Genomic DNA, 20,368 nt, shown 5'->3' with positions numbered 1-20,368 from the left:
CACTCACTCATTTGCAGCTCTGTTCTGGTTACAGTAACTTATTATCAGAAGGAACACTCACACTTATCTTGCTTACGATCGTTACCATTCTCACACATGTTGGCTTGCCTGAAAACAAAACTCAAGGTGTCAGTATACCTGTCTACTGAGGTCTGTACTCAGGACAACTTGGTAATACTTTTGGCTTTCAGAGTCTCACTGACTCAAACAACTTTACATGACAGAATGACAGAAGGTGAGAAATGTTCCCCACTTCACCTATGTTGTCATTACTCTGGTCCTTTGCTTTGTTCCTCCATTTCTGCACTTTACCAGCTTAAACTTCTAAACCCAATTCCCTAAACTCTCTTGGATGCTAACAGTAGAGCCGCCACTATTGTTAAATTGTCATGTGCTGGTTAAACTGAGAAGCTGGCTCTGAAATGTGGGAGGAATTTGGCCATCCCATTCAGACTCCAGCATGTTTTTCTTAGAATGTCCTCCAAATCTTTGTCCTGGGTCAGACTGGCCCCCTGACTCTGTGATAGGTAAAAGGAGAACAAAACAGCCCAAGAAATACAAATTCACAGATCCTGTAAGTAGGCCCATAAATTCTCTAGGGTTAACTTTGATGAAATTAAACGTTGGTTTGTCATTTGAACCTTATAAAGTGGGAATAGACATTGTTTTGTCTCTCTGTCCCCCAGGGAGAAAATTCTCACAACAGATAGTAACTTATTTTTAAAATGCTATTGTCTTACGATATTAAGAAACAAATATAAATGTTATATAACATATATGTATCAATATTTCTAAGCTCTAAGATCAACAGTTACAAAAACCTGGCTAAAATGTGTATTAAATCAATCAAAGTTAATTTAGACATATTCAGCTATTAAAACATTAAGCAGTAGTTAGAAGTCCAGATTGGTATAACTGACTTTGTGCATGTTTAATATCCATACTTGGAGAATAGTCTATTGTGGTCAGAGGAAACAAAAGGAAGAATATTTTCACCTCTAATGTCAATAAGGTCCTAGGGGACTGTGGACCATTTCTAGAAATGTTCTCACCCATTCTTTTATTCACAAAGAATTGACTCAATGAAGTCTAACCAGCATTCACTCTACAAAGAGGAAGATCAACACAGAGGAAAGATTTCCTCAGTGCTTCCAGGGGAAGCCATAGGCAGGCTAAGCCAAACCTTTGACATATCCTCACATAGATGGTCAACTAGGTCAACTAGTAAGAAAGGCTTGAGAAGTCAGAGATTTCTCATAAGCCCAAGTGGCTCCTAAGGACTGGAGCCTCAGCTGACCCTAACAGTGCAAAAACAAAAAGTATAAACTAAGAGAACCAGGAATAGAAACAAACAAATAAATAAAAGAAATGAAATAAAACCAGGAAAGTATAACCAAGATTATAATGATCGATATGCTTTTTAACAATTCAAGGGACTACAGTCCTCAGATGTTATACTAACTAAATCATATGAAATGTGATTTGGACAACCAATTGTCACTAAATAGCCCTCTTCCTGAATATATATGTATGTATACATATGTATACATACATATATATTATTTTCTTCACTATAATCTGAGTAGGAATTATAATATCCTAACAGTCTTATTGTTTGTATGTTATAGATTCTACCTATCTCACACTATACATTCCAAGAATACATGTCATCACATTGCTGTCTTATGTTCTGGATATTTGCCATCTGTCAAGGTTTATTATTGCCTCTTTCTGATATACACTAACTGTTGCCCTTTCTACATGGCCCCTTTTATCAGCTCAAAGCAATTAAGAGAGATCTGTGGCCCCAAACCTCTGAAAGCATATCAGTTAACTTAAAAAAAGGGAACTAATGGACTACCCAACTCCCCCACTCATCTTGCCACTCTGGGTATTGTTTAATACCCAGAGCTCAAAACAGAAACAGCTGCCCTGAAGCCTTCTCTATGTCAGTTAACCTCTCTGTTGCACCAGCTCTGAGAAAATTTTAAAGAAATTTAAGATCAGTTAACATCTTTCAGAATCAACTCAATTCTTTGGCTGCTGCAGTACTCTGAAAATTAAAGAGAACTAGATTTGACTAGAAAAAAAATCCTTCAGGAAGGATACTTGGTTCACCCAGGGACCCAATAGCTATGATATTGATAATTTTATTATTTGATCCTACCTTCTCAGTTGCTTCACCAAGTTCCTTCAACAGAAATTACAAGTTTTCATTACCCAGACAGTCAAAGAGTTCTTCAGGCCAGAAGGATATCAACCACTAACTAACACAGTGACCACCTCTATGGATCACTTCAACCCCTCCACTCCTGAACCCCAACTCAGCAGGAAGCACCTCTTCCCTAAACAAACAAACAAACAAACAAACAAACCTATCCACAAATAAAGACCAGCCTGTAGAATCCCCTGCCTTGAATCATCTTCCATCCAATTTTATATTCACTCAGGTTCGGGATATGTTGGAGTAATCATAGTTTGATCCATAAATATTCAGCTCTAATTCCCAAATACTAATCAGTGACATTGCTTTTGCTCAGAGGCTTTCCAGAGTTCTCAGGAAAACTGCAGTGAGCTCAGACTCAACCCCTGAAACTTCCCTACCCTCAACTCCCTGATTTACGCCTGCCCAAATCACCCTGAGGCCTCACCCTCCATTCCCAGAGAGGTTGTTGCCCTTCAGTTGTTCTAATGTCAGGATGGACTGCTTGTCTAGGTTGGAGTTGTGCTCCCCTATCCTTCCCAGCCATCACAGTCCGTTCCCAATCTATCGCCCCTTTCCACCCTATGAAACTCTGATCCACACTTTGCCACATGCACACAGACACCCTTCCTGCAGAAGTACTATTATCTTTCAGTTGTTGTGACTCAAAGAACAATTCTGTTTCTGGAAATGCCTGTCTCCTTCCTTCTATTTTCATGTCACTTCCATCAATTCCAACGTAACAGTTTTAAACTTACATTAATTTGTGATCTTGTTTGTTCTATAAAACTATAAAAGCTTCATGAAACTGATTCCACCTTGGAACATGGAATTTGGGGTAACTTAACTATGTGTTCCCAGGCCATAAATAGCTCCAAAATAAACTATCTCTTATTCTCTTTAAGATGAGAGCTGTATTTTTTGCATTAGCAGTATACACTGTGAGGGGAAGTCCCAGAAAAAAAAAAAAAAAGCTGTACCTTCAAACTTAAACCTTCAGGCAGGCTGATTAGGGGACTATAACTTTAATGATTGTGGAGAGTTTGGGGTGTTCTGTATGTTAAATGTGCTTCTCTGATTGGTTAATAAATAAAATTCTGATTGGCCAGTAGCCAGGCAGCAAGCAGAGAAGAGAATTCTGGGTAGTGGAAGGCTGAGGCAAAGAGACACTGCCAGCCACTGCCATGACAAGCAACATGTAAAAGATACCAGTAAGCTACAAGTCATGTGGCAACTTATAGATTAATAGAAATGGGTTAATTTAAGATATAAGAATTAGATAACAAGAAGCCTGCCATGGCCATACAGTTTGTAAGCAATATTAGTCTCTGTGTGTTTACTTGGTTGGGTCTGAGCATCTGTGGGACTGGTGGGTGAGAGAGATTTGTCCTGATGGTGGGCCAGGCAGGACTGGAAAACTCTAGCTACACAGGTCCAGAGTCTAATTAAAATTTACCGAGGACCATCTTTAGCCCTCTAAATGGCCATTCCATTCAATTTCTTTGTTGATCTAACATCCTGTGACTAATAGGTAAAACAAAAACAACTTATAAATGCTTTAGCTTCCCAAAACCCTATATCCCATCAGTCAAACAACTAAGAATGCTGTCAGGAAGCATCTAAGGGTTGTAGTAGAATTCTCCCTGTTTTGCTGTAAGGCAACCTCTCTGATGTTTCCATCAAAGTATTGAAAAGCATTTTGATTTTTGAATTATTTTGTTCTGTTATTAAAAATACTTAATGAAATTGCTTTGTTGTTGGAACACATCATTGGAGTAAGCTAAATCTGTGTTCTTGGGTCATAGTCATTCATATTTGGCTTCAAAATAAACTATCTCTTATCCCCTTTGTGGTGAGAGCTGTGTTTCTGTGTCAACAGCATCATGAATTCAGGCAAGTCTATTTCATGTGCACCTGCCTGCTCCATACTAGAAAGGAAAAGATCAGAGTCTTTATACTTCACTGTACCTCCTTTTTTGACAGTGCATCTTGTATTCTCCATCTTGTATTCTTGCTGAGGCCATTTCATGTTCAACTGGAATTTGATCTTCTTGATCAAGAATCCTGTGGAAAACTACTTCACTTTATTCTAGGAACCTGAGGTCAAGATGGCCCTGCTAACTTAGCTCTGTTAAACTGCCTGCTTTTGCAAGCCTCCCCCTTCAGCTAACTGCTTTTCTTAGCTTCTGCTAAACTGCTTGCTAGTTCAAAATCTCCCCTGCAGCTGCACCAAGATGTGGATTTTGCCTTTGAAAGTCCCTTGCTCTAAATGCCTGGGGCTAGGTCCCAAATATCTGAATGTAGTCACAGCTGGCTGGAATAAAGACTTCAGCTAGCTACACACTCTGAGGGGACATTTATGGTGGGCCCTCCATAATATTGTCTGTCTTCCTATTAAACTCAAGGCTTTGCATTATACTTACTGTTTAATGTAAATTTATGTTCATAAAATTAGATAAAAGTTATCATTCATTTACTGCTTACTGAATACCAGGTACCCTTCAAAAGTTTTTTCTTTTACAGGGTAGCTTATTTAGTTTGCACAGCTATTCATTTGCCCATCAGAAGTCTCGGGGCTCTTAATCTGAAAAGATTTGCCTAGGGCTACCTTGCTAAACTGTAATGGAATTCCAGAGAGAGGGTTTTTTAGCATTCAAGCTATGCATCCTCCCATTGATCAGTTTGCATGGCAATGCAATATTTTCTTTCATGAATTTTTTTTATTATATTTGTATTTTAATTTTACATATCAGCTATGTGTTCCCCTGTCCTCCCCCCTCCCGCCCCCACCTCCACCTTCCCCTCAGCCCCTCCCATCCATTCCCATCTCCTCCAGGGCCAAGACTCCCCTGGGGATTCATTTCAACCTGGTGGATTCAGTACAGGCAAGTCCAGTCCCCTCCTTCCAGGCTGAGCAAAGTGTCCCTGCATAAGCCCAAGGTACCAAACAGCCAGCTCATGCACTAAGGATAGGTCCGGGTACCACTGCCTGGGTGCCTCCCAAACAGTTCATGCTATTCAGTTGTCTCACTTATCCAGAGGGCCTGATCCAGTTGAGGGCTCCACAGCTTTTGGTTCATAATTCATGTGTTTCCACTAATTTGGCTATTTGTCCTTGTGCTTTTCCAATCTTGGTCTCAACAATTCACACTCTTACAGACCCTCCTCTTTCTCAACAATTGGACTCCTGGAGCTCCACCTGGGGCCTGGCTGAGGATCTCTGCATCCACTTCCACATGAGAACAGGAAGAAGCAAAGTGCTAGAGAGGTCGAAGAAATCCACAATGATACATCTACTGTAGACTACTGGCAATGGTCGAGAGAAAGCATGGTGATCAGATGGCCAAACACCCTAATTGTCGTGCTGTAACTTTCATCCAATAACTGATGGAAGTGGATGAATATTTTTTATTTTCTTATGAATGGAAAAACTGAATGGCCGAATCAGTAGTTTCCAATCTAATACGTCTGATACGTAAAGTGTTCACAAGCAGTAAGGAGACTCATTTTAACTACTTTAATAGTATGGAAAAATCCACCAAGAAACCATGCATTGGTAAACTTCTTCTAAAGAGCACATTTCTTTTCTTTTTGGCAAAATTATACCAGGTTGTTTTTTAAAACCTTACAATATTATAAGAAAAAAATCAGAAAGATAATTCATCTTATCACTTAGTAGCTACAAAACCTTGTGCAAAAATATTCCCTGCATCTCAGAATCCAAAAATATAAAGTGAAAATTGACCTAGCACCAACATTAGGGACAAAGTTATTATGCAGATAATAAATATGGATCTCACAGCTGTACTGTAAAAACTACAAAGGTTTGTTGCTGATGCCATGGTTTTAATTTAGTATGCATAATTTAGTTGATGGGCCCCATCTTTCAGTGGGTTTCACAGAGGTGAATAATAAACAGATCTCATTGGGATTAAATCATTGTGGGAGAAATAAACAGGTTCATTTAAAATTACATTCAGGGTAAAAAAAAAAAAAGTGTGAGCAATCAGAGACCTGCAAACATTATTGTTCCATGAAGATAATCATTAGTCATTTTGCTACCATGAAATAGAAATAACATTTTGAAGTTCTTCTTGCATAGCATCCTTTGAAGTCCTTACCCTTCCTTTGCTGAATTTGAACCCATTTTCTCTAAAGTCACGCTGATTGAGGGAATCCATGAATCTGTTGCATCTCATGCACTGTGAAGATGGTGCTAGTACTGGATGAAGGATCAAAGAATGTCATTTGGGATTGGCTATGTCTGCCAAGGAGAGGGATAGGAAATATTTAAGGAATGCCTTCAAGGTACTTACCATCTGCGCCCTAAATAAATTATTTATTCTTCATTGCTCTGAGAAACACACCTCACAGTTTCTTATCAGTTCCCATTTTCTTTCCTTTCAGGCTCTGTGTATCTCATTTACTTATACAATGTGACTAATAGTTACTTTTTTAGGGCAACTATTCTTTCCCAAGGGGATAATCACCAAGCAGAGAGAACTAGGAAAAATAACCTAGTAATAATGATGTTTCAAAGGATTATAGGAAACCCTGTTTTCAAAGAAGGTTAAATTTAATCTATTGATAATAGTTACAACAATGGCCAAGCAATTTTTTTTTTTATTCTGTAATTCATGCATGTAAATAAAGAAATACATGGCAAGGATTTCCATTGCAATTTTATATGAAATAGTAAAAGGTTACAAATAACACCAACAGCCATCATTAGGAAAATAGGTAAGTAAACTATAGTTTGCTAATATTCTGGATGGTTAAAAATGAGTATTTTATATGAGATAAGGTTTTCTGTGTGACATATACAATAGTTTTAGATACAATGCAGGATGAAAAAGTAAACTTTATAAAAAAAAATTTATAACTGTAGTGGCAGTTAGCAACCCAGGGGAATATAGCCATAGCTAAGACCTGTCAACACCACAGCCACCACTCCAGAGAGTTCATAGTTCCGGCATTAGTTTGTGCTTGACTGCTTTTGATGTCATTTTCTTCTGGAAATTTAGCTTGCATGTTGTGACAAAAGGCAGATAATATCCAAATTAGTCAAGGAACAAAAAGAACTTGGTGATGTTTGGTAAGATCCTAAGAGTACCAAAGAAGTACAAGCCTGCCATTATGGAGTAATTTACTTATTTTAGAATTAAATGAAAATAGTATTTTTCTTAAAACTTATGTGCAAACTGTTCCAAGGTACAACCATGTTGTCAGTGCACAAATGGTTACTACGGTCTTCAGATTTGACTCTGACTTATTCTAAATTGTTCTTCAGCCTCCAGGCAACAGTTGAACAGTGGCGAAGATAGTAAGTGAACATACATTGAGAAAACTTTAGAAAAATTTAAATACTCTATCATCATTAACATGATTTGTCTTGAAAATAAAAAGTACAAAGCACTACATATATGTACATAAAATAATACTTGAACAACAAAATATGGGCATCTAAAACTATTCTTTAAAGTTTAGAAGGAATACAGTAGACCTAGTATGGATGAGGGGTACAAATTTATGGGTGTTGGCTAAAGGAATTTAGAACTTCAGCCTTTAGTATGGCATTTTATCTGAAACATTTCAACCTCAATGTTTTTCCATGTATTAGTAAATTCCATGAATAATTAAAAATTTAAAAAAACCCAGAAAACTAAGGTCTACTTAGAGAACGAAAGTGAATTTCATGTAGCTTTTACTCTTCATGAAGAATTTTCCATATGACAGGAAGATGTGAAGCTCAGCCCAGCACTCAGGGTCACAGTCTTTCTCCTTGGCTGGTACAATGGTAGCTTTCAGTAAATTCGTTTGTTATTGATCTCCTTCCCCTTCCTGTCTCGCTTTTCATTCTACTCTACATAAGGACATTATTTATGCATTTGCCAGGCAGCTTTTAGCCCTTGGCCTCTCCATTTTCTTCTTTTGTTTCCTTCCTTTGCTCATTCTTTCCATTAGAGTTAAGAGGTGGCCAATACGGTCAACACTGAAGCATGTCAGCAACTTCTATTTTTACCAGAGATCTAGTGTTATAAAACTATAACACCATTATGTGATGTACTTAGAAGTTAGATCTAAGGCTTAGATACTTTTCCTATTTTATTTAAGTTCACTTGCTACCTGGAAACTATGGTATTTTAATTTTAAAAAGAAACAATTCTATTTTATAACTAAAACCTGGTATGCCTTTAAGACAGAAAGAAAAATCTGCCAACCTAATATGTAATTTTGTGACTAGTGTACTATTGCCTAACACTTCAATTCTCTCGAAGAATAAAAGTCTCGAAATGTATGGAAGCTAAGTTTCCATTGCTGGTTCTATAAGATAAACTGAAGGAACAAAGCAAAAAAGGAGGATATTGATTAGTGTTACTTGAAAGTACCAGGAGGGCATCAGAAGCAGATGAGATCAGAGTTAAGGAGTTGTCCTTGCTAGTCTTTCGTCATATTGACCCTAGCTAGAGACACTGGGAAGAGGAATCTCAAGTGATAAATGCTTTCATTAGATTGACCTGTAGACACATCTGTTTGACATTACTTCATTAATGATTGATGTAGGAGGGCTCAGCCATTTCCGGTGAGGTGGTCCTCAGAGGGATACGCCAGGTAGCAGAACATGAACTTAGCAAACCAGAAAGCAGTGCTCCTCCATGGCTTCTGCTTCAGTTTCTGCTTCCAAGTTACTGCCTTGAGTTCCTGCTCCAAATTCCATTCATACTGGACTACAACTATAAATAAAAATAAATCCTTTCACACCAAGTAGTTTTTGGTCATAGTTCTTACCACAGTGATAGAAATCTAACTAAGACAACAGTCTTTGTCTTTTTGGGAGTGTTGCTTCTTAAGTTATTGGAATCTACTGTAGGATAACTTCCATAATTATCTTAACTTCCACAAACCAAGGTTGTTTTAAAACAATGCATGGTCTCTGATTCCTCAGCTCCCCTGTGAGGTGGAAGAAAGGTCTTTGCCCAATATAAGATATTGCTTTGTTTCCTTCCTTTCTATATTCCAATCCTTAGTCTCCCACAACTCTTTTCCTGGAAACACTACCTAAAATCACATAGGAAAAAATTTTAACTCAAGGCCTGATTTAGAGAACCATACCTAATACGACCTCTCTACCTTTCCCTTCATGTGCCTAGTATCCTACTCTTGCAGATTTATTCCTTTTACCTTAAGTTGAAACCCTGGCCACACACAAAGCCCCAATATAAAAGGGCTTTTAGTATTGACAAAATCTAGCCTGATTATATCAGAAGTCCCTTCTTAGAACACATTTGTTTTGACTGAGAGCAGCATAAAGAAAAAAGAGGAAGAATACAAGGAAGCCAGAGGAAGAAAATACAGAGAGAGTCCCCAGACTTCTACACTGTAATTTTCTTATCTGCAACGACGGTAGGAAAGAATGCAGGGTCGGGGTGGGAGATTGGGTGCAGCAGATTCCTTTTGCTCCTGAAGTCCACACTCTGAACCTGTAGGGTAAGTACATCATCAAGTATTTCTTATATTTCTCTCTTTGTAACGTTCTAGCACCAATTGTACATAACAAGATAATTTCTTCGCTTATTTCACATTCTAATGTGGGCTAATGAGTGGGAAGATGGTTTGTGAAGGGGCAACTAATTTATGAGTGGTCTGATTTTTAATTTGGTAGTTGCAAAATTCTTAAAAAGGCTAAGATAAATAATATAAAACTTATTTACCCTCAAATGTTTGTTTTCTATTGACATGGATTTATGTTTATTTATAGCTTATGATTACAAAATAAGTTACACTCCTTAAATTATAAAATCTTAGTGCCATAAAGTACAAAAATGCATAAACCAAAGAAATATATTCAATAATCCATGATTATTTAAAAAACAATAAATGCATCTTTCAAAGTAGACACATTTTCACTTAATAGTAACAAGATCTAAATATCTAAATAATTTCCACCACAGCCCTGAAAAACATCTGATTCATGTTCAGCAACACAAAGCCCAAAGTAACCAAGTCCTGGTGTTATAGGGATAAATTGTGCCATTTATGGACCCCGTGGTTTCTGCTGGAAAGAAAAGTGATATCTTATGAATGAATATGGCCTTACCAGAGTTCTGGATGGTAAAGAAATAGAGAGCTTCTCATCATTTACCTACCAGTAAAAGGTACTGCGGTCATTTCAGTAGAGCATACAACATAAGAATAAATGACAAGTTACATAGCAAGGATAATGACAATTTACTGTCCACTTGTTTGGAAGTCCTCCACAGAAGAAAAACTTAACTGACTTTGATGGAGTGATTTTTACTTTTGTAGCCATAAATTGATCCTGTACTCTAGAATCTTGGGTAGCTTAAAAAGGAGCAACAGTTGTACAAAACGAAAAGGTGGTGGTGGGTAAGCTAAAAAAGCATAAACCTCCATTCAAGTATTCATCTACTCCATATTCTAGCTTTATGTTGCTCCCTACAATGCTTTCAAGATTCTGTACATCCCTGCATCCTTGCAATACACCCTAGTAGGTGAGATGAAGTAGGTATTTTAGGCTTTGTGGCCAATATGACCTCTGTTACACTAGTAACTCTTTTTCAAGTATAGAATCAGCCACAAGTAATACACTAATATGTAGTCATAATTGTATTTCATTAAAATTTAACTTATGAAAATATTCTTTCAAGCCAGCTCATATTCTACAGTCTATAACTCCTTAGTATACACTAAAAAATTAAATAGACATAATATGAATATAATACCTTATAAAAACAATTATCTGTGATTATTGCAAACTGTATTGGGATAATAACAAGCTATCAAAAAAGATATTATGGGGAGTAAAGAGATGATTAAGTGGCTAAGAGCACTTGCTGCTCTCACAGTAGACCCAGGTTCATTTCCCAGCTTCCACATGATGGCTCATAACTGCTTATAACTACCATTCTAGAGAATCTGAAAACTTCCTTAGGTCTCCATGGGCATCAGGTATGTAAGGGTTCACATACATACATATAGGAACACATACATACACATAAATAAAAAAATTAAAAATAAGAGAATTGGTTGAATTCATTCAAACTTATGATTTGTTAATGCATAACATTAGATATCATGCCATATAAATTCAATAACATTAGTACTGAACTGTTATAAGGTCAGATATTCCCCATGGGTCTATTTGTACTCTTTAAAACATGGCATATAAAATCAATTATATAAGATGGATAATTTGTATGACTCATTTAAAAAATGTAGGTACTATGTGTCAGAAGATGAAGAAACCGAGGGACAGAATGATAAGGAATCTGTTCAAGGCTGTACAAGAGGCAAATGGCATGGACAGTTTTTCTACTGTTGTATGGCAAATTTTTTAGCCATAGCCCTTGAAACTGACAAGTCTTCTCTGTGCTAAGTCTAGAGCTAACCTTGTTTCTCTCACTTCTTTCCTGTCTTCTCTATTTGGGTCTTCCTGATTTCTTTTTCTAGGCCATACCTTAAAATATGAGTGTCTCTTAGCTTTCTGATTCTCCTCCATAGCTCCACAACCAAATCCCAGGGTTTGAAGAAATAAAATGTTTTATTAGCTACAAACAATTATACATGAGGCAAAAACTCCTTATCTAGCTTCTGATTCAGAATTTTCAAACATTTGCAGAGTCTCAGTGCTTTAATTATGCTAACAGACCTTCCAAACTGAGCATGTTCACACAGGTGCTGCTTACTTTTTACAAGCTCATTAGGTGATTGGCTCTATCTATATGTGGAGCCCTAGCCAGCCATGTTGTGACTTCAGATGTCCTGAAACTAAATTCAGAGAGGAGAGTCCCCCTGCACCTTTCACTCCTTCCCTCAACTAAGGCACCAAAACCTGTGAAGATGAAGGTAAAAAAATTAAAATTTCTTAGATTTTTTTCAGACCACAGTAGTCACTTTCAGAACACCTGCCCAATTTAGCCCTGCTCAATCCCCGAGCTTGTATATATTCTAGGATATACAAATCTAATATTGGATGTTCTAAGTCAATAAATTATAGGGAAGCTTGTTACACAGCAAGATAACTCACACAGTGTCATACTTCACTCATGTGAAACAATTACAATTCAATTTAGAAAATAATTGGCTGACTTAAGCTCAAAACAAAAATCCCCTTGAAATGTTCACTGCCTGACTACACTGTTTGTATTTCTTCAAGCTGTGTATCATAGCAATGGTAACCTCTTCCTGGCTTGACTTAAAATCTAACTGGAAAGCCAATTCAAAACTTCCAAGCCCCTGGTTTCTAGTGAGATCTTATGTTCAGGCTGCTGTAAACCTCCAACTGCTTCTTCTTTATCCAGTGATACTGTGTAAACTTCATTTCTCTAAATTGATCCCTCTCCATGTTCCTCTCCAACAAAGTGAGAGAAAATTCCCTATTTCAGGTATTTTTTTTTTCCTGACTCCATTGGGCTAAAATTACATTTCCCACCTACATCCCTTATTCCTTTAATTGTGTTCTGTTTCAAACATAACAACTATTTTGTGTATTTACCCCCTACCCTGTTAAATTAATGATATCAGGAAGAACTTCCAGTTCTTCCTCTCCCCTCTCTGGAGGACTTCAGTTGTGTGCAATAAAATAATTATGGTTAAACTCCAAGTTCTGCTGTCTGCTGAAGTATTCTTATCACATCCTCAAGTATGGCAATGTTAATTTTCTGAGCCCCACCGGCCCTCTTAATAACATATCCAGCTTTAAAGAGGTGAAGACAGGGCTCTGTGCTATGTGACTTCAGTGACTAAGACCTCTCCTTAGGAGAACAAGTCATCTGCTCATATCCCATGAGGCACCGAAGAAGTTGTAGTTTTAAAAATACTTTTTATTTTTAAATTATGTGTATGTGCATATTGTCTCCCTGTGCATGCTTATGAGTCCAGGTGTCTGCAGAGGCAACAAGAGGGCATAGGATGACCTCAAGTTGCAGATATGTGCAGGTGTGAGCTGCTCAGTGTTAGTACTAAAAATCAAACTCCAGTCCTTTGTAAGAGGAACAAGCATTGCTGGTGGTGGTGGTGCATGCCTTTAATCCCAGCACTCGGGAGGCAGAGCCAGGAGGATCTCTGTGAGTTCAAGGCCAGCCTGGGCTACAGAGTGAGTTCTAGGAAAGGAGCAAAGCTACACAGAGAAACCCTGTCTCAAAAAACAAAAACAAACAACAAACAACAACAAAAAAGAGCAACAAGCATTGTAAATCACTGAGTGATCTCTCCAGCTTTTGAAATTGTGATATTTGACCCTGTTGATCTTTAAAAACAAAATAAAGTTCATTAAGCAGGAAAATGCATAAACAGGGACTTCTGCTTGCAGCAAATCCTGTTGCATTTCAGGGCTGCCCTACATCTTTGGTTCCTTTTGGATTCTCAGTGATGAACATCTGAGAAGCAATTATCCCCGAGGAGACCAGCAGGAAGCAGCCTTTCAATAGCAGGAGCAGGTGGTGGGACATAATACCATCTGGCTTTCTGCCACCATCCCAATAGTTTGTTTCATTCTGTGTCCTCCTGAAGGTGCTTGTAGAAAAAATAAACTGTTCTTACACACAAGATTTTTCCCCCACTATTAATATGACAGCAATAGGCTCATTATCTGATTTCCTACACAAAAACTCAAGGAGATGTTTACTTACATTAAGGGAATATACTAATACCAAGTACCCCAGAATATACACCAGTCACCTACAGCTTAGTGATGGCCTAATTCTTCTTTGATTGGGCTGGTGGCTAGAGTATGTTTTAGTTCTAATGAATAATGTCTGCCTTCCTTGCTTAGATTTGGAGAAGAGGGTAGGGGGTACTGTAGTCAGACTTTCCTTTGGGACATCAGCTCCCAAATAATGACATGGAGACTTACTATTAATTATGAAAGTTTAGTCTTAGCTTAGGCTTTTTCTCAATTAACTCTTATAACTTAATTAACTCATATTTTTAAAAAAAATATACATTCTACCACGTGTCTTGGTTACCTCTCCTTCTTATCCTACATTTGCCTTCTTCAGTGCCTCGCTGGCATCTCTGTCATGTGTCTAGATTCATCTTGAGTTCCTCTATTTGCCCAGAAGTCCTGCCTAGTCTCTCCTGTCTGGCTATTGACCATTCAGCTCTTTATTAAACCAATCACAATGACATATCTTTACACAGTGTAAACAAATATCCTGCAACAGGGTACAAAACTAGGGAGGGAGATCTAGTAATAATAGAAATTTGAGTTATGAAATTCAGCTACTTGTATATAAAATGTTTCCCAACATGAACTTACCCTCATTACCTGTAGAAAATGGTAGAATTAATATGGTGGATTTAAAGTAATAATATTCCACAATGATTTTTCCATCAATGAGGATGAGAGGAGGTACAGGTAACCTACTACCTATACAATGTGGGTAATTACACTTTGTTCCTCTAGTTTACCTGGTTTTCTTTCTTTTTTTCATTTTTCTTTATTAAGAAATTTTCTACTCACTCCACATGCTATACACAGAACCCCCTCCTTCCTTCTCCCACCTGCCAGCCCTCTTTCCCAAGCCTCCGTGCATCCCCACATCCCCCAAATCGAGGTCTGCCATGGGGAGTCAGCAGAGCCCAGCACACTGAGCCTAGGCAGGTCCAAGCCCCTTCCTACTGCACCAAGACTGTGCAAGGTGTCACACCACAAGCACCAGATTCCAGAAGCCTGCTCATAGACCAGAGACAGATCCCAATCCTCCTGCCTTCACCTGGTTTTCTTAATTGATTAAGTTTTTATAAACAAATAAGTCATCAAGGGCTCTTTTTCCCCCCCATTTTTCTGACTCTTTCTTGTGCACTCTTTTTTTTTTTTTTTGAATGCTGAATGCCGAATGCCATTAATTGAAGGAGGGAGGAGGTCTTAAATACAGGCTTACAGCACAATGGGAGAACCCCAGAGGGCAGAAGCTCTTTACAGATGTTTTACAATCTTGCATCTAAGCTGTTAATGCCCAAATGCAGGATACACAGACAGGAACTTCCCTAAAGCATTCACGAGGGTGGAACCTGGCAGGGAATAACATAGGGAAGATATCAAGGTCAAGATCAGCAAGCAAGGCAAAAGTTACCCAAAACGGGGGAGGGGAGGCAGGGGCCTATAGGTACCCCCTTTTACTAAAAAATGAGCTTCTGATTTAGGTTGGGTGGGAGGTCAGCAGGTCACCTTACCCATCATGGAGACACCTGCCCAGGCCACACAGGTGTTCTGCCTTAGGTTGGTGAGAGCCCCCCAGACATTACCGGTCTATGAATACTCATTATCATACAGGCTCAATCGTGTGTGAGCTGCAGAGTTAACTACTGCCAAAGATCTCAAAGTGGTGCTGGGCTTGCAATCTGTGTGTTCGACACAGAAAAGACCAACAGAAGTCCTAACCCACCCATAGCGCCAGTAGGCTAAAGGCAACTGAGTCATTCCCTTCTTTAAGGAGCCTTACTGCAAATTGAGGTCCTTGTAAGAAGGTGTCCCCAAATCAAATGGAACTCATCAAGGACTCTTAACAGTATCTCTCTTCCCTTTAAAAGAAGTTACAAACATGTGTATATTCTGCAGGCTCTAAACATGCCTCTAATTACTCACCTGGACCTGGCCAAAGCATAGTAATTGTAAAGCAATAGCATCAAATCACAGTGAGAACAACATATATCATAGTCAATATATGCTATGTGTCATATTCTAATTCTCTTAAGAGTCATAAAGCAAATATTCTATTTATTGTTTCCATTGGGATAGAGCACAGAAATAAAATAACCTGGTGGGTCAAACAGCTTACTAACCAGAAAAAGCAAGGTTTCCAAGTCACATCTTTCTGAGTGTACAAGCTATGCAGTTTTAAGAGGTTGGGTTGTAACTCAGTGGTCAAATATTTGCCTAGCATGTAAAAGGCTCTGAGAAATGGAAACATCAAACCAAATCAAAATTATGCAAGCATGGTGCCCCAGAACCACATGCCTATAATTTTAGAGCCTACAAAGTTGAAGCCAGAGGATGTAGAAGAAGCTGAGGCTAGCCTAAGGTTTTTTGTGAGACCTGTTTTTTGTGAGGTTATTTAATGTGAGACCCTGGTTCAAATTAAAATAAGAATCTATTTAGTTTTGAACAGCAATAGCACTGCAACTGATGCAGCTATACAAGGTCACAGTAGCTAGTAAATACTGATAAAAACAGAAATGGTTGTTGTGGTGGTTTGAATAAATATAGCCCACATAGGCCCATAGGGAGTGGCACTATTAGGAGTTGTGACCTTGTTGGAGTAGATGTAGCCTTGTTGGAGGAAGTTTGTCACAATCTCTTCCTGTTGCCTATGGATCAAGATGTAGAACTCTCAGCTACTCCAGCACCATGTCTACCTGCATGCCACCATGCTCCCTACCATGACAGTAATGAACTAAACCTCTGAACTATAAGCCAATCCCAATGAATTTTTTTCCTTTATTAGAGTGCCATCCATGGTCATAGTGTCTCTTCATAGCAATGAAACCCTAAGACAGTTGTAGTATGGTTGTAGTGATATTTTCATCTGTCAGTCTTCTTTTCCAGGCAAAAGGCTCTATCTCCAGTCTGTCCCCTATGGGTTGAGAACAATTTTCTACAATATTTCCTATCCAGTAGTTAACCTACTAATAAAATACAGTAGAATGTGACTATAAAACAAGTATGTGGTGGTATTGTGTTCCCTAAAATATTGTGCACCCTAATAAAATTATCTGAGGTAAGAGAAAAGAACAGCCACAATATTAAACATTGATGTTAGGCAGTGCTAGTACACCTTTAATCCTAGCATTCCAGAGGCAGAAATCCATTTGTTCAAGAATAGAGCTAAGCATGGTGACTCACACCTTTAATCCCAGGGAGTGATAGCAGAATGCAGAAAGATATATAAGGTGTGAAGACCAGAAAGTAGAAGCTTTTTGCTGGTTAAGCTTTTAGGCTTCTAGCACCAGTTCAGCTGAGAGCCATTCTGGATGAGGACTGAGATGCTTCCAGTCTGAGGAAACAGGATCAGCTGAAGAACTGGCAAGGTGAGGTAGCTGTGGCTTGTTCTGCTTCTCTGATCTTCCAGCATTCACCTCAATAACTGGCCTCAGGTTTGATTTTGTTATTAAAACTGTTTAATATTCCTGCTACACAAGTACTTGTAAAATCCTAATTAATCTAAGAAGTAAAGGGACCATTATAGTATTGTATACATTAAAATTTTAGTATTACTTATATGTGTGGAAAAGTGAAGAGAAGCAGAAGTAAGCTATATCAATGAGACTAATGATTAGTATTTTGTTGTTAGATGGGAGAAAGAATAAAAGAATGAGAATAAGGAGGCAAAAAGTGGGGAGAGATGTAGAGGTTTTGGTTGATGATAGATTAAAAGGAGTGAATGAATAAATGTACTCAGGTATTACAATATCGCTAAGGTCAGCCTCTGGGTTTTGGCTATATTACAGTAAGAGGAAAGCATATGGGAAAAAAGAAAAAATAAGTAAAAACAAAAAAGAAAAGAGACCAAAAGAGCGTGTGGACAAAACCATAACAGGCATAACAGGCATGAACAATAGGGTACAATGTCAGCCTGTTACATTGATCTGCTTTATTAAATAAAAACAAACACCCGGTAGGGGGAGAAGAGCTGAGTGGAGATGTAAGGAAATAAAAACACTGGCAGATACTGAACAGCTGTGGGGTAGGGGAAAGGAGAGCAGGGTGGACGGAGATAGGAGAAAATGAAATCACTCACTGATGTTGTTTTCATCTCCTTGGTAGATCTATTGCTTTGTCTCCCTGGTCCTAGCCAGGCTATACTCTATGTTGATGTTTTTACTCATGTCATTCTTTACTCAGGGACTACATCTCCCTCCTGTGCAAAATTTTCTTGACTCTGTTCTGAGAGCTGTGTTTAGGGTATCTATGTTTGGAATTGCAATCTGCAATGCAGATTGTCTTCTTCATCCATATGAAGTCACCAAGAAATATTCTTTATGTATTTTTACTAATTTTAATTTGAAATCTATTCTTTTTCAGGTACCAGAACAGCAGCTACTTTTTCCTTTCTAGTTTTATTTCCTGGATATACCTTTTTCATTCTTCTATCTGAAATTTGGGATTAGTTTTGATAGTGATATACATTTATTGGAAACAAGTTGATTAATCCTATTTTTTAAATTAAAATACAACTACATAATTTCCCATCTTTCCTTTACTTCCTCTAGCCCCTTCCAATGTTTCCTGCCCCTTCAATCCCTGTCAAACTGACATTTTCCTTGTGTTATTTACACACACACACACACACACACACACACACACACACACACACATTCAATCCCTACACTATTTCAGTGCCTTCTGCTGCTATTTGTCATTTCCAGCTATGTACCCAGCCTTCAGCAATCAAGCTCACTGTTCCTACAATGCCACTGTGTGTGAGGGGAAGCACTCTGTGGATTCCAGTGACCTCCCTAAAGCCATGTGTTGCTGATGGTTAACATGCAAGCTTCTCTGCCTGTTTCCATGTAGGGATTCACCATTTTACCCCACAGTCTCTTCCAAATAATGTGAAATGAACCATGTTTTTTAAAAGTACATTTCAGTGGCTTTGGGTCAGAATCACCTATGTCAGACTCCAAACATTTCCATCATTCCATAAGGAAATCCTTTCTCTACCAAGTCCATCCCTACCTCTGCCAATAGGTTCTTACGGTGTGTGTGCATGGGGAGGGTTCTTCATAATAGACTATATGGAACTATTCTGAGGGGGTTTGTAAAGTCTAAATTCAAAGAGCGTAGGAGCCTTCTACTTCTCTTCATGTGAGAACAGTTTTCCGAAAGGCCTTTCTGTCTTCCAATTCCTTCCGGTCAGGTAGTATTCCAGCCACACATCCATTAGCTGTTTTACTTCTCATGCCAAAAATTCATGAGAACAAAGGTATCATAAGGCTTCTGGAAAGGATCCCACAGTGCCTGACATTCTGAGCCTTCCCCTAACCCCATAGTTTGGAGATCAAGATAGGCTCTTACCCTTTGCTTCTCTGGGTCCACATAGCGAATTCCGAAGTAGTCTTTCTCCAGCAAGCTGTAGTAGTTGCAGATGTGTTCAATAAGAAACTGCCCTTTGGTCTCCCTCTGTAAAAGAAGTACATTTAAATTACAGCCAGAGCTCACATGGCCATTCTTACTCCATTCTCAGCAGGCCTTTCTTATCCAACTGTGTCTGTGTTTAGAACAATGGATTTGATCACTTTAGACACTGGCATAAAGGTTTCCAATATTTTTTAATTACAATCTCGTTAAGCAAAAGATTTTACTAGGTAAGCAGATTAGTAATTTTCTGGTTGTTGTAACCAAGTAAGTGACAAGAAGTGACTTAAAGTAGGAAAGCTTTATTTTTATTTGTGATTCAATGGGATACAGTCCATTCTAGTAAGAAAACCACAGCAATGAATGTGGGACTGAGTGTGCACATCTAGATCAGAGAAATAGAAGGGTGAAAGAAAGTACAGCTAAGAAAAACAAAAACAATCGAAATAACAAAACAGAAAAACAAAACAAAACAAAACAAAACAACAACAACAACAAAAAAACAACCTCAAACTCTACCACAGAAGCCCACTTCCTCCAGTGAAGCCCCAGATCCTAAAGGTTTCACAAACTCTTCTAATAGCACCACCATCTGGAAGAAAATGTTAAAACACTTTAGCCTACAGTGACATGTGACATTAAAACCACAAGAGTGAGCCAACACACACACACACACACACACACACACACACACACACACACACACATTAGCATATACACACTTTAAATCACAAGAAAACCCAAAAATGAAATCAGTGGTATACACAGCAATATCTTACATAAGTACCATGTGGTCTTGTGTGTTCTGTTTCATATTACAGGTCATTTAATTTTCTTTACCATATTTATTACCAAGAAAACATTTCACATTCAATACTATGTGAGGACCCATAATTTACAATTTACAGTGCCTCTGATATTACACAATTTGCATGAATCAAGGTAGGATCTCAGTCACAGAATCTGGGTGTAGAATGTGGATTTCTGCCCAACTGCATTGTTTAAAAACTAAGATACAGAAAAAAGAATCAGTATCCCCGATGAACATAGATTATTCAATAAAATAT

At 38.2% G+C, this 20,368-nt stretch overlaps 1 protein-coding gene across 3 annotated transcripts in view; it reads right to left on the bottom strand.

Moving 5' to 3' along the window:
* The window catches only part of Frmd3 (FERM domain containing 3), a 220,515-nt gene that overhangs the window by 126,327 nt on the left and 73,820 nt on the right, over positions 1-20,368 (bottom strand). For all 3 annotated transcript variants that reach the window (XM_036179147.1, XM_036179146.1, XM_036179145.1), the window contains exon 2: positions 19,242-19,346. In XM_036179147.1, the coding sequence (XP_036035040.1) occupies positions 19,242-19,346 (105 nt within the window). The remainder of the gene's footprint in view (positions 1-19,241; positions 19,347-20,368) is intronic.

Source organism: Onychomys torridus, chromosome 2 (genome assembly GCF_903995425.1).
Source record: "Onychomys torridus chromosome 2, mOncTor1.1, whole genome shotgun sequence".
In the NCBI taxonomy this organism is placed as follows: Eukaryota; Metazoa; Chordata; class Mammalia; order Rodentia; family Cricetidae; genus Onychomys; species Onychomys torridus.
The sequence above is the reverse complement of the archived record's forward strand: the minus strand, read 5'-3'. Positions and strand labels throughout refer to the sequence as shown.